Source organism: Exophiala bonariae, assembly GCF_035927105.1.
Source record: "Exophiala bonariae strain CCFEE 5792 chromosome Unknown scaffold_85, whole genome shotgun sequence".
In the NCBI taxonomy this organism is placed as follows: Eukaryota; Fungi; Ascomycota; class Eurotiomycetes; order Chaetothyriales; family Herpotrichiellaceae; genus Exophiala; species Exophiala bonariae.
In genome coordinates this window covers 1-12,488 of record NW_027042560.1, presented here as the reverse complement: position 1 = coordinate 12,488, position 12,488 = coordinate 1, and the positions used below count along the sequence as shown (strand labels likewise).

The window sequence follows — 12,488 nt, the reverse complement described above, 5'->3', positions numbered from 1 at the left end:
GCAATTCCACCTCGGATGGTGCTGTTTACACCCGCATGGACGAGTCGTCGAACTTGACCTTTGATCTGCACACCTATCTGGACGCGAGCTTGTGCACGATATCGCCCAACGTCCCGCATCCCATCCACAACATGCCCGATCCGACCCTCTATGACATGTCTGCCATGATGGAGAGGCCTGGAGCCGTCTACCCCACAGTCAGGTCTTCCTTGCCGGCCATCCCGTTTACCGATGGCTATCTCACACCCTGGCCGGGCTCGTTGGCCGCGACGTACAACACCAGCTGCCAGAACGTGTCGCTGGCGATATGACAGTGGAGGGCGCCCGAGATGGGGTGTTGATCATCCGAGAGGAGGAAATTCTCATTGTGCCCCGTGTACAAAAGATATTCAGGACGGTGGGACATTGCGCAACCCAGCATCCTTTGTAAGCACAGTGTCTATGAGGAATGATGGGCTGGGACTTTGAGCTCGATGATTTGCCGGGGTAGGACGACACCCGTATATTCAGATCTACATGTTAACGTAGGTGTTTAATGAGGCACTGGCTCACGCCTACAGTCATAGGAGGCATGAGGCACTGGCTCACGCCTACAGTCATAGGAGGCGCCCTTGCGATGCCTGGGACATGTTAGCAGGGTAGAACGGGGTTCGTGGAAGCAAGAAAGTCCTAGAGTGGGTTTGTGCTGGGCACACTAAATGCTAGGTGCACTGTCCGACTTTGCATGCTACTACCTAATTAATATAGAGTAAACCATGAAACTTCTCATGGCAATTATTTCGTCTACAGAGATGCACGTCACACAATTTGCAGCCAAATCGAGTGCGTTTTGACTGTTTCCGAGCACGAAATCGTTGCGCATTACCAGAGACCTCCACGAGCACTTTACGAGGCATACCTCTCGTCACAGCCACTCCACACTCGCAGTTATCACCATTTGGACCTTTCCAAGCGCAAAAGCCTCGATTAGGCATCTCTAACGAGCAGTGATTCAGGTGGTATCGCGTTTTGGCTCCTGTAACGCAAATATCTGCAAAATCAACTCTTCACGGAAGGTTCTGCGGGAATTACGGCCTGACAGGGCATCAGGAGACTGGCAGGAAGACCAGAGTAGGTAGGAATTTGTTAGGCAAGTGTCCAAAAGCCAGTAAGCGAGTGGTCTCCAAGTCCTTCTTTCCCCTGGTCGCTGGACCGTAAAGTTACCACGTAATTGATCAGCCACGTCAACCAGATTATGATTGCTATTATACTAGTTAATTGTACGTGGTATGGGCAACTCTTTAGTTGATTCAGGGCCAAAAACTCCGCGCGCAACCGTATTGTTATAGGGCCTCTTGCGGAGCTTGACGATATAGTCCTCGGGGACTTCCTGGATGGTAAGAGCGGTCGGAATGCCTATAACTGCGGCCTTATCCTGCCAGAGAAAGCATAGAGCATGATTAATGACCTCTGTCGCGCAAGAGCCGTACGAGAATTGCGTATTTGAGTGCTTAGCGTCGATAAATCGTTGTGGGAAATCCTTGTGATTTTTGCGTGTTGTGCCTATTACTCCTACACCCATTTATAGGAGAGTATGTGCCAATGCTAGTGTCAGGAACAAGTTGTCAAGGAATACTAGTCTTTTTACACCAAATTCATTGGTTTGTAGTTCCTGATAAAGGTCCTGACCCACTAGATAAGTAGGTGCCAATATTACAGGCACCATTGGCACTGGTTGATATACCTTTCGCGAGCTCCTACTAATACCTTCCGGGCGTCAATGAGTGAGTGCCAGCGCCAGGAGTATACGTATCCATGTTGGAGAGCTAAAATCCATATCTTATATCCTTTTGGCGTGGGCTTTGATGGCAGATTCACTGTCTCTTTGGCGCGTCCAGTATATCCAGCCATTGCCTCATCAATAGCAACCTAAGTTGACGCTTTGACCGCATTTTGGCAATTGCGTCGTATCGCACTAGCGATAGGTTCAACGCGACTAAATGGAGACTCATTAGGCGTGCGTGGTTGAGGATTTAAGGTCAGAAATCGATGAATTTGATCCCAACGAGTTTCGGTCATTATTCGACTAATTTGATGAGTATTTCCGAGCTCTGAGCTCTCCCAATAGGCCTTCCGGTTATGTTCAGTATGATTGGCCATATAAAAGAGCCCTCCGAGCCAGTGGAGTAGCTCAATAGGTCGAAGAGTTTCCCAAGGTCGAGGAGTTTGATTAGATTTTGCGGCGGCACGTGATTTTTCTGCATCCGCATTCGTCGCTGCGCACACCACTGAAAGTGCCTCAAACCCACTCAAAAAGTATATAAATAGACTCAGTGGGTCACGGGCTTCAATACGCACTTGGAATGGCTCATTTGCGACGCGAATTGGTGGAGTAAATGGCGCGTGAGGTTCACTGGCCAATTCATGAATTACTGGTGGAGCATTTAGGCTTGCGGCACGAGTTTCGAGTACTTGCACATGACTTTTTTCGCTTTTTTTTGTAGCTGCAATTACAGGGAGAATTTCTCGTTCTTCCCATGGTACTTTTTTGGTAGGAACTCTACCAGAACGCGTAGTTTGAGTCATCTTTGTAGCCTTTGTTCACTTGGAAGCATAAAACGCGTTTTGAGTTGGGGTGGCGCCAAGACAAAACGTCACCACCTGACGACTCAAGGGATAATGTTCTCCTCCTTAAACAATAAAAGGTTTGATGTTCCGTACAGCTCATATATGGGACGTTCAGCGCGCACCCAGACAAAGGCTGTTGGTCAGCCGTCCGAACGAATGCGGAACCCCAGGTGGCCCTGGAATGGAAGAGTTCTGTGGATTCTGTCGTCACAGCGGTCATGAGAAGGAACAATCGCGGAAGACAGCGACCGGGATTGTGTATTTGTTCAAAGTGCCGCCAAGAGGCGACTGATCGGCCCTACGAACTTATCTCCGACGCAGTCGCTTTCAGGAAAATCGCAGGCGTACAACTGAAAGCGTTAAATGAGGTAATAATGGCACCACGCATTTGCAACCGCTAGGGTCGAAACTATTCGCGTACCTAGGTAAACATGTAACAAGCTCTTGTTTCAGCGGAGCGCCTGTGGCTGCCCAGGCCGAGGCTTGCCGACCTGGGCGTGGGAGTGCTTTCCCCTCCTCTTTTCTCTCTCGTGGCCACGGTCACCAATTTTCCACGAAAGCCCTTCTGAGCCGCAAGACTCAAATAGACATTCGAGAGGTCAAAAGGCAACTTCGATGATGCACAGATAGCAGCCGCAGATTTATGCGATGAGTTCCTAACATTCAGGAAGCGGTGAAACATAGTGTCGAGGTAGAAAGAATGACAAGGCTGAGAATTGTCTCTGAGCCTCTGGGCCGCCGCATGTGAAAGTCACTTGTGTCTGTCTCTTGTGCAGATGAAGGAATAGCCGCCAAATGTGGTTTAACTAAGAATTGGCATTGAGCTTGTGGATCTGCCTTGCTTCTCGGGCAATGATATCTTAATTTATAGTCCAGACGAGTTCATTCAAGTGTCGGAAATGAATCAGTGTTTACCAGTTAGCATAGCCCAGCGAGCCGTGGGATGCTTCTAGGTGCCCCTTAACCCGCACCCTGCATAACTTAGGCATTTACCTTAAGGCACGGGAGGGGTCAACATGTCACATGGTTAGTTAAGCTAGCGACGCTAACAAACTAGTTGGTTGGTCGGTTGGTTGGTTGGTTAACTAGCTTAAGTGACTTAAGTATGTGTCCCGAGGGTCCCTTAGAGCCACATAGGGCGATGCCGCCCGGAGTGGCACTCTGTGAATGTGGGTAAGTCGCTTATGACTGTACGAGGGGTACCGTGACTAAGAAGCGGAATGCAGAGTCCTTTGCTTCCTCCAATTCAATACATTATTCGGCGTGCCTCTGAAAGATTGCACACTTCAGAGATCAATCTCTCTTATCCAGCGTGTTTAATTTCTGTGTAATGACAAATTGTTGTTGCGATAGACCTTTAGCAGTGAGCGAAATGCTACTCACCATGCCCAGTGTTGGGTGTAGGTCTATGTCGAGTTTCAGCTAAGGAGGCTTTCGTGATTTCAGCTTGGGTCGTCACAAGTCCCTGGGCCGTACGGTCCAGTTAGCGAATCGTGTACTTGTCATTGATTGGTATTCAGTGAGAAGAACCCCATACGATATTCTCATCATGCCATCACGGTACTTCAAAGGGAGGCTCTCAGAAGGTGCAGCGCACCTTCAAGTTTAAATAATTATGGGGGTGGTACCAAACATTTTCATCGAGATTCGTAACCAACTAATAATGTCCGCGCGGCTCTTGTGAGTTGACTGAAGAGGGGACTCTTGATGCAGCGGATCTTTCCGGAGCAAACTGAGACTGTAGTGCCTGCATAATGACGTTTTAGTCCATGAGGCACATATTTATATTGCCTGTCCTCCTTCAAATGAAATCCTCCCGAGTGCGATATCACTCACCTGCGAAGATGGCATTCACTCCGATCCTTTGGCTTTACAATTTGCTCCAGTGGTTCCTGGGCAAAGTTTTCTCGCCCACACCACCAGCACCTGGAATACGCTTACGTCGTCCTAAGATCGCCATTATTGGTGCAGGTCTGACGGGTGTCTCCGCAGCTGCTCATTGTGTTGGCCATGGATTTGATGTCACGTTATTCGAGGCCGGAGACGAGTCATGTGTGGGCGGTATCTGGTCCCGAGTCAATTCCACTTCCGGCCTTCAGATTCATAGTCTCATGTACAGATTTCATCCATCGATCAAATGGGAAGGTGGCTATCCGAAACAAAACCAGATAGTTGACCAAGTTCGGCAGGTGTGGCAACGCTATGATCTTGCAGAGAAGACGAAATTCAACACCCGAGTGGAGAAGATTTACAAGGACGAGCTGGGGCGTTGGATCGTCAATGACTCCTTCCAAGGCCGCTTCGATGGCATCATACCAGCCATAGGGACTTGTGGCGCTCCGAAAATGGTAGGCCTACCTGGTCAAGAGGCTTTCAATGGAGAGATCTTTCACTCTTCGGATCTCGATAACAAAGATGCTTCGGGAAAGCAGATTGTCATCATTGGAGGAGGAGCGAGCGCAGTCGAGGCTCTGGAGTGGGCAGTTCAGACCGGGGCTTCTAAGATCAGCGTCCTTGCTCGTTCGGAGAAATGGATAATTCCGAGGAACGCCTTTATTGATACGCTCCTTGCTTTCAACATATTCGGGCAAGAGACATTCCTCTCATGGATTCCAGAGAATCTGATCCGGCTTCTATTTTATCGCGACTTGAAAGACATCGCACCTCCCGGCAAAGGTCTTTTCACCGAAACACCCATGGTCAACTCCGAGATCTTCAATCAAATACGGGCAGGAAAAGCATCTTGGCTTCGTGGAGATATCGAAGAAGTTCGTGAGAATGGGATTTGTTTCAACCATCGAGCCCAAGGAGTTCCAAAAGGTGGAGTTGGACGACACCGGCTCATTGAAGGTGATATGATCATCCTGGCAACGGGTTACAAGAGGCCAAGTCTGGAATTCCTACCAGATGAGGCCTTCCAGGATGGTTTCCTGCCTCCACGTTGGTTTGTGCAATGTTTTCCACCCAATGCGCCTTCCATCTGTGCAATCAATTCAACATACGTTGCAGCAATCGGGTAAGTCTCTCATGGAAATACTATTTTTCGGAGATCTAGAACTAACCGTGCTTGCAGAACCGTGGGATCGTATCACATAGGAATATACACTCGGATGCTGTTAATGTTCCTCGTCGATCCATTGACAACTCCCCGGCCACGGTGGATGAAACGATGGGTGAATTTCACCAGCACTGTCAAGTCGTTGGCCCCGACTGATGCATTCGACTTCTTTACGTACTCGGAGCTGATATATTGGTTTGTATTCATCACTTTGATCAACCCGTTCCGGTGGAAATGGTTTTTGTTTGTTTTCTTCGGTATTGGGAAGAACTTGCCTCGGAAGATCGTGGAAAAGGAGGATCGGCTACGGAATGGGCTTGGTTATGAGAGCAGCTACCTCGACTGAGCATATCTGATAGCCGGAGCTCTCTCAGCGTGCGCCCACCATTCTAATGATAGCTCCTCATCATACTGTATTTGGGCACACACTACTCCCGTGTGTTCCCTACAAGCATCTGGAATCGAACTTTATAGAGATGACGGGCGGCTCTCGCGGCTTCTCTAAAACCACATGTGAAAAGAATAAATAAAGTGACGTCATCTTGACTCGTGGATGAAGTTTTACCTTTAGGTGTTGCTCTTTCCATAACCTCGAATGCCCAAACATGAGGAAGGCACGGTTGCACAGACGCGAGCCGCTACAGAAAGTTCATATTCCTCCCCATTTAGTACCAAAATCCCAATATTGAGACTCGGACCCCGTTCAACAAGTTGAACCATACACTTTCTTGACATCTGCCCATTCGCCGGAGCCTCGCTTAGAGAAGGCACCAGGGCCGTTTTCTGACAGGAGACATACAGAGAGAGAGGCATCCATTTTACCGTGTTCTCATCATGGATGATCCAGGTAATACCAAGCTCTTGAACCGGTCAAGGACCAGGAGGCTGACACACTGCGACAGTGGCGGAGATTCCAGACATCATCCGAGCTTTATGCACAGCATCACCAGATACCCAACGAGATACTATTGAGTCATACTTCACATCCACGGCTTCATTCACTCATCCATTCTGCCGGACAGGCAGTAGTACATGGTCGAGGTGGCTTATCGCCCAGATCTATCGTTGGTACAAGATCCTCAGCCCTCAGATTGATGTTTCGGTCGATAGTGTGGGTAAGTCTTGAACCCCAGGCACCTGATCTTTCAGAGTAATACCGGCTGACAGGAGACCAGCGTTCGACGAAGAGAAGCTACTGCTTTACGTCTCCATTCATCAGAATTTCAAGATCTGGCTTGTTCCATTTTACAATGCACCCGTCAACTTGGTCACAGTTCTGCAGCTTGTCAAAGGCTCGACGTTGCTTGGCTCAGAATCAAGCACCGTTTATGACCCCGACCACTTGAAGGGCAACAACCTTGATGACATCGCAAATACAACAATTTTACCGGAATTTGAACGAGTAGACACCACTCCCAACAAAGGCAGGAAGAAAGTGGTCATCATCAGCCCCCTTAATGCCAAGAAGAAGTCGACCGCCATCCCAACTCACAACAAGTTCAGCGTTCTTGCCTCTCCTCCATCTCCATCTCCCAATCTCGCAACGTCCAGCTCGGACGGCAGCATCCAACACGAGCAATATTACATCCAGTCACAAAACGATCTGTACCAGACGAGTGAATGGATCAAGTTCCTCTTGCCTTGGGGTCTTGGGGACTTGCTCATGGTTCTCTGGCAGTTTTTGGCCACTTTCATGTGTGTCATTGGTGCACTAGCCTATGATCTGATCGGCACCCCAAGAAGGGCATATGGTAGAATACTTGACATTGGTAAAGAGATCAGCCTAGATGCTGACTAGTCCAGTGTGACAGCTGGTGTCACTAGCGGGATTGGAACATTTAGAATGCATTCGTTGTTCACTGTGAACACAACACGGGTAGAAGAATCATGTGATAACACGGGATGGTGCCGATCCACTGGAAGACAAAGTTGTATGGTTTTGGAATCATGATACTTTCTGGGACGTGAGGGTCCCGCGATCGAGATACGTCAAGGTTAGCCTGCTGCAAATCGACATATCACTGAATCGTTTCCGCATACCCGCACGACCTCAATTTGTCGAACATTTAGGAAAGGGAGATATCGTCTCCAATTTGCACGGTTTGCGTACCACTCTTGACTAATCAACTGCCAAACGGTGATATGGTCCGCAGAGTTAGGAATACTAACAGCCGCTATCTCGCATTGGCTGCTTGGGCCTCAGCAAATGCATATATGGAAACTGTCTGCATTGGACCCACTCACGATTGGGGTAAGTAGAACCATTAGCGCTTCTTTGCGCTATGAATGCCTGGATTACAGAACGAACTCTGGTCGAAAGCGCCGTTTTCTCACGGAATGCCCTGTTTGAGCCCTTCGATTTCCGTTCCTTGGAGCAGGTGACTGTCCGAAAGACGCGGGATCACCTGCTGCGAAAGCCACGTTCGCATGGTCGAAATGGCCTTGCTGAGGGCGCCTAGCCGGTAAATGTGTGGTACAACGTGGTAGAATAGGAGGGGGACTAGGTTGGGGCAAGAACATCCCACGGAGTCTTATTATGTAGTCTAGTGCTTCGTGTAGCGTCCGGTATGATCGATCCTAACAAGACTCTTCCAACGTCCATTTGACAAGAGAATTTGGGCTCGGTAGATGCGATGCGCTACCGTGGTGCGATGGTCGCAGAAAAGCCTTTGACGGCTTCCGATGGTCGCGACGTTTTCTAGTTTCTGAGGGACTCATTATGGTGACAATGCGTGGCGATGATTACATTGTACGTCCAGTCCTCCATATTATATCTAGTAACACTAAAGCCAACACACGATGCTCTAGCCGGTAAGTTGCTGCAAGCGCCCATCCGTGGAACGTACAGGAAGTGTCACTTTCGAGAGTCGTGTGACAACGGCTGCCCTGCCCAATGGAAAGACCAGCGCCTAGTGCTGCGGCGATGACATGCCGCGTATGAGGTTGTTCTGGGAATGAAAGGCAAGTATCAGTACTTTGGTTGATCCTATTCAGACAGACACGTGATTTGCCTCGTGGTTCAGATAAAGGCGGTGATAAGTGGCAAAACTTCTCCGCCATGGTGGCTGCGCAACGCCATCTAACTTCCAACACAACTCAATCCAAACATGTGTTATCTTCAAGTCAGAGTTGCATTTCCTAAGCGTTGATGGTTCAGTTTGTCCAAAAACGCACGGTCAAATTTACGAGCACTGTATCAGGCACCGCGTGCACAAATCCAGGACCCTCACTCCACATCCTCCCTTTGTGTTGTTCTCTCGAAAGAGCATTGAGCCTCATGAAGGTCCGCCCATCACGACCCTCCATCAAAATATCTCGGTTTACCGCTAGAACAGGATCAAAGTGAAACCTTGGAAGCGATGACTAAGGATGCAACCGGCCGAATGCTCTCCATGAAGCCTTCAGAAGGCTGAAAAGCAATCGCAGTTGTCTGTCGCCTGAACACCACCATACATCAGAAGATAGATGTGGAAACACTAGCTGTGTACGGGATAGCATCCGATACAGTCTCTGCAGTCTATAGATCTGCGACAACCCTCGACAGAGGACAGAGTTTGGGGGAACTGTTGGGGCTGAGTTTACACAATCCAGAGTTCAATGCATAATCTCGAGGTTTCAGATGACGAATTTTGTACGTCATCGCGACGTCGAATATTATCACATGCCGATACAGAAAGCCACGTTCCCCTCGTCAATAGTCACTATATTGTCGAACGCCCAGAATATGGAAGCTTTCGTGTCAAAGGACGAGTAAGAGGACTTCTGGCCTGGCACCTGCTAAATCGCGTCGATAACATCGTGGTATCCGGCCAAGAATATGCAGCTGGGGTATATGCCTACGTCCGTTTGGCCAATCCCGCTAGACGCGAGCCAGCTTTGTTACTTGAGGTCAGGGCATCGGAAATTGCGCGTCAGTTTGTCTTGCTTGCATGGCTTTACGTACGGTTTGATGCAGAGAGGTTGTTGGGCATGGGTGACTCTGGTTCGGAAAGCTTGGAAGAGATCATGCCCAGCACACACCTGCAGATCGTTGATTGCGACACTCTGGATGGTGTTCTGAACAGGACCTGCCTCCCGCAGTGGACTCATATTCTGGATATCCGAGCCGACTGTGCTGCACTGTGGCATTGCTCTGAACCGAAGGTCAGTTGGCTATCTACACTGTTGCAGATAGGGTCCGCCACTCGACTCCATTGGATGGAAGTGGAGCGTCGTCGTCGACGGGGGAAACATTGTGCGAAGGTAGCACTGTCTAGCCTTGAAATTTCTCAGCCGGGAGCAGAAAACACAAGGGCAGGTGTCGGCCATGGACATTGGTGCCCGCGAAATTGTAAGCGTGCATCCTCCGCTCGTTCACTGTCTGACGGATAATAGGCAAATACCCGCTCGTGCCCAAAAACACCAATCGGTACAAGGCAGGCAAGCACAGCAATCACCCTCAGCGAGAGAGCGCGCCGAGCTGCCCGACGTAGTAGTCCGCTGATAGCCACGGAAACTTATGGTCAGTTCAAGCCCGGATAGTACTGAGCCCTGGTTACTCATAGAACTCCCCTTCAAAACCTGCTACGATTCTGGTCTGTTTAGATGACCCACAATCTGACGTTTGGCAGTCTATGGGCTTCGCTGCAAGCTGGAACGAAGACTACCGACCAAGCGTCGCATTGAGCCAACAGAGCTAGCAAGAGCCATTCGTTCGCTCTCGAGACTCGAGGCTTTGAGGGAGGTTAGTCCTCGAGTTATTCAACGGACACGAATTGGTAAATCATTGAGGTCTTTCGTCGAGCGCGCGGATCCTCACAACGCCGACTGGTCTCGATTCCGACGGCGCTGTCAGGACTTACTTGGAAAATGGCATAACGCCAGACTATGGTGGCACGAATGCAACTCCCAGCATTTTGAAGTTGTGGAGCCGACAAAGACATCTTGAAAGCTTGAGTCAAAGCTCCACGTAGAGGATTGCCATACCATGTGAGTGACAATCCTTCATTGCCCAGACGAACTTGATTCCACGTGGTGATGCACCATGTGCAACGGCTGGTAATGCAGCACATATTAGCGCCACTATTTCAGACAGCTATGGTGGTCACAAGGAATTGATAGACAATCTAAACCAAAACCAATTCGGAGGGATCAAGAAGACAATTGTCACAACTGTCATCCCGAAGTCGTGGGATGAGGACGAGATTGGGAGCGAGTCGTCTTCCACGCGCCACCTGAAGAAGTAGTGATGCTATCTTGTAGCATCAAGAGAGGAGAGCCTTCCTTTTAAAGTCTCTTCTTCATTTGAACTTCCACATCACTTGTCCAAACTGTCGACATTGCCCAGCTTGTGATTAGCGTGTCGACGTCTAGGCTTATTAGTCTACAAGAATAGTGGAAACAATAGGACACTCTAGATTATAGGAGGCCCACAAAATAGGATTAGTAGGATTACTATTCGAGAAGCGTTGCGTTCTGGTAACTGCGGGGGAGCTCGAACAGGAAGGCTCTTCAATCCGGCAGCCACATCAACTTCTCTTCTGCCCTGGTCTCAAGCGAGCCTATCGACTCTCGACGGTGGTCGCCGTAACGGCCGCCGCACAGGCAACAGCTATTGACCAGCCTCTCGACCGGTGAGGCATTGAAGCTGATATATGGGTGGTGTTGGTAGTGATAGCATGATTCGATTGACTCCGCCTCTTCGTCGCGTATTTGGTGTTGTTGCCGAGTTCCTGCAGCCATTCCGTGTGTGTTTTTGCCGTCGCCGCTGATTGTTCATCCTTACAGCGCACCACATATCCTGTGCGAGGTGTGTTTATTCCTATCACTTCGACATCTTTGTCTTGTCTGTCTTGAGAAGCGCTTCTCTAATCAGGCCAATGGCTCTCCCTATGGGGAGGGTTCTGGTAAGGTTTTCTTCATTCACTTCGTCCTCGGCTCGGTACGTGATTGCGTGACCTTGTTCATTTGGACGCTACTTACCGAGCATATCGAGCTGCCAGATCAGATGGATTCGGCGAGCTTTGACAGTGCCAGCATGAAATCCTTGAATAACACCCTGCAATACCTGCACATGCTCCGGGCTGTGCTCGCGCTACTCAGGCGCGCCCCAGGGCTCGCCAAGCCGTGCTCAGGATTGCACCGCCACAGCTCAGAATGGCTTACCCCTCAGGGGTTGAAACAGTGGGTGTTACAATGCCGTAGCCCCTGATGATAAACCACAAACGTTAACGTTAACAGGGGCCGTCCTGGCCGGGAGGACTCATCACAGTATTCAAATGGCGCCTGAGCATACTGAGGATGCGATCATCACGTATGAGGATGAAATTTCGCGGTGAGTTTCGAATGATAAGAGAGTTGAGATTTAGGATAGTAGCAAGGTATTGCACAAGGGAAAGGTATTCAGGTTTAAGTTCGGCCTTCCTAGCTACGGGGGGCAGCCCCCTTTGTGCCAGTATTCGGCAAGAACCACCGGGCTGCTTAGGCGGAAGTAACGGCAAATTGCCCCCGGAACCGCGGAAGCTTTATGTGGGGTACACGTGCCCGGAAAAGTGAGCAGGACTTCCGCAGCTGACATCTAGGAGATAGTCTCACATACAAGAGCGACCAAGTCTTCAAAGCATTTGCATTAGTAAATTCCATCGTAATAAACCGGATCATGCCCTTTCACCTTGGCTTTTCCCCGAGCGTTCTTCCTCTCCTTCCACCTCTTGACCATAGCTTCTTCTACCATAACCCTCCACCTTAGATCCGTGGATCACCTCGGTTATTGGGTAATTGTCTCAGTGACTCAGACCCTATTGGCCGCTATAGGCGGTGACTGGCGCGGGCCAATCAAAAAATT

At 49.6% G+C, this 12,488-nt stretch overlaps 2 protein-coding genes across 2 annotated transcripts; both read left to right on the top strand.

Annotated features, from left to right (window-relative positions):
• Positions 1-4,451: 4,451 nt before the first annotated feature.
• LTR84_012816 (uncharacterized protein) lies at positions 4,452-6,011 on the top strand (the record flags this gene model as incomplete). The annotated part of the gene is made up of 2 exons (XM_064856330.1): positions 4,452-5,623; positions 5,681-6,011. 2 exons carry the CDS (start codon positions 4,452-4,454, stop codon positions 6,009-6,011), a joined length of 1,503 nt encoding a protein of 500 aa, XP_064699730.1.
• A 488-nt stretch (positions 6,012-6,499) lies between these two features.
• LTR84_012815 (uncharacterized protein) lies at positions 6,500-7,463 on the top strand (the record flags this gene model as incomplete). Its single annotated transcript, XM_064856329.1, has 3 exons — positions 6,500-6,512; positions 6,568-6,780; positions 6,841-7,463. 3 exons carry the CDS (start codon positions 6,500-6,502, stop codon positions 7,461-7,463), a joined length of 849 nt encoding a protein of 282 aa, XP_064699729.1.
• Positions 7,464-12,488: the final 5,025 nt, after the last annotated feature.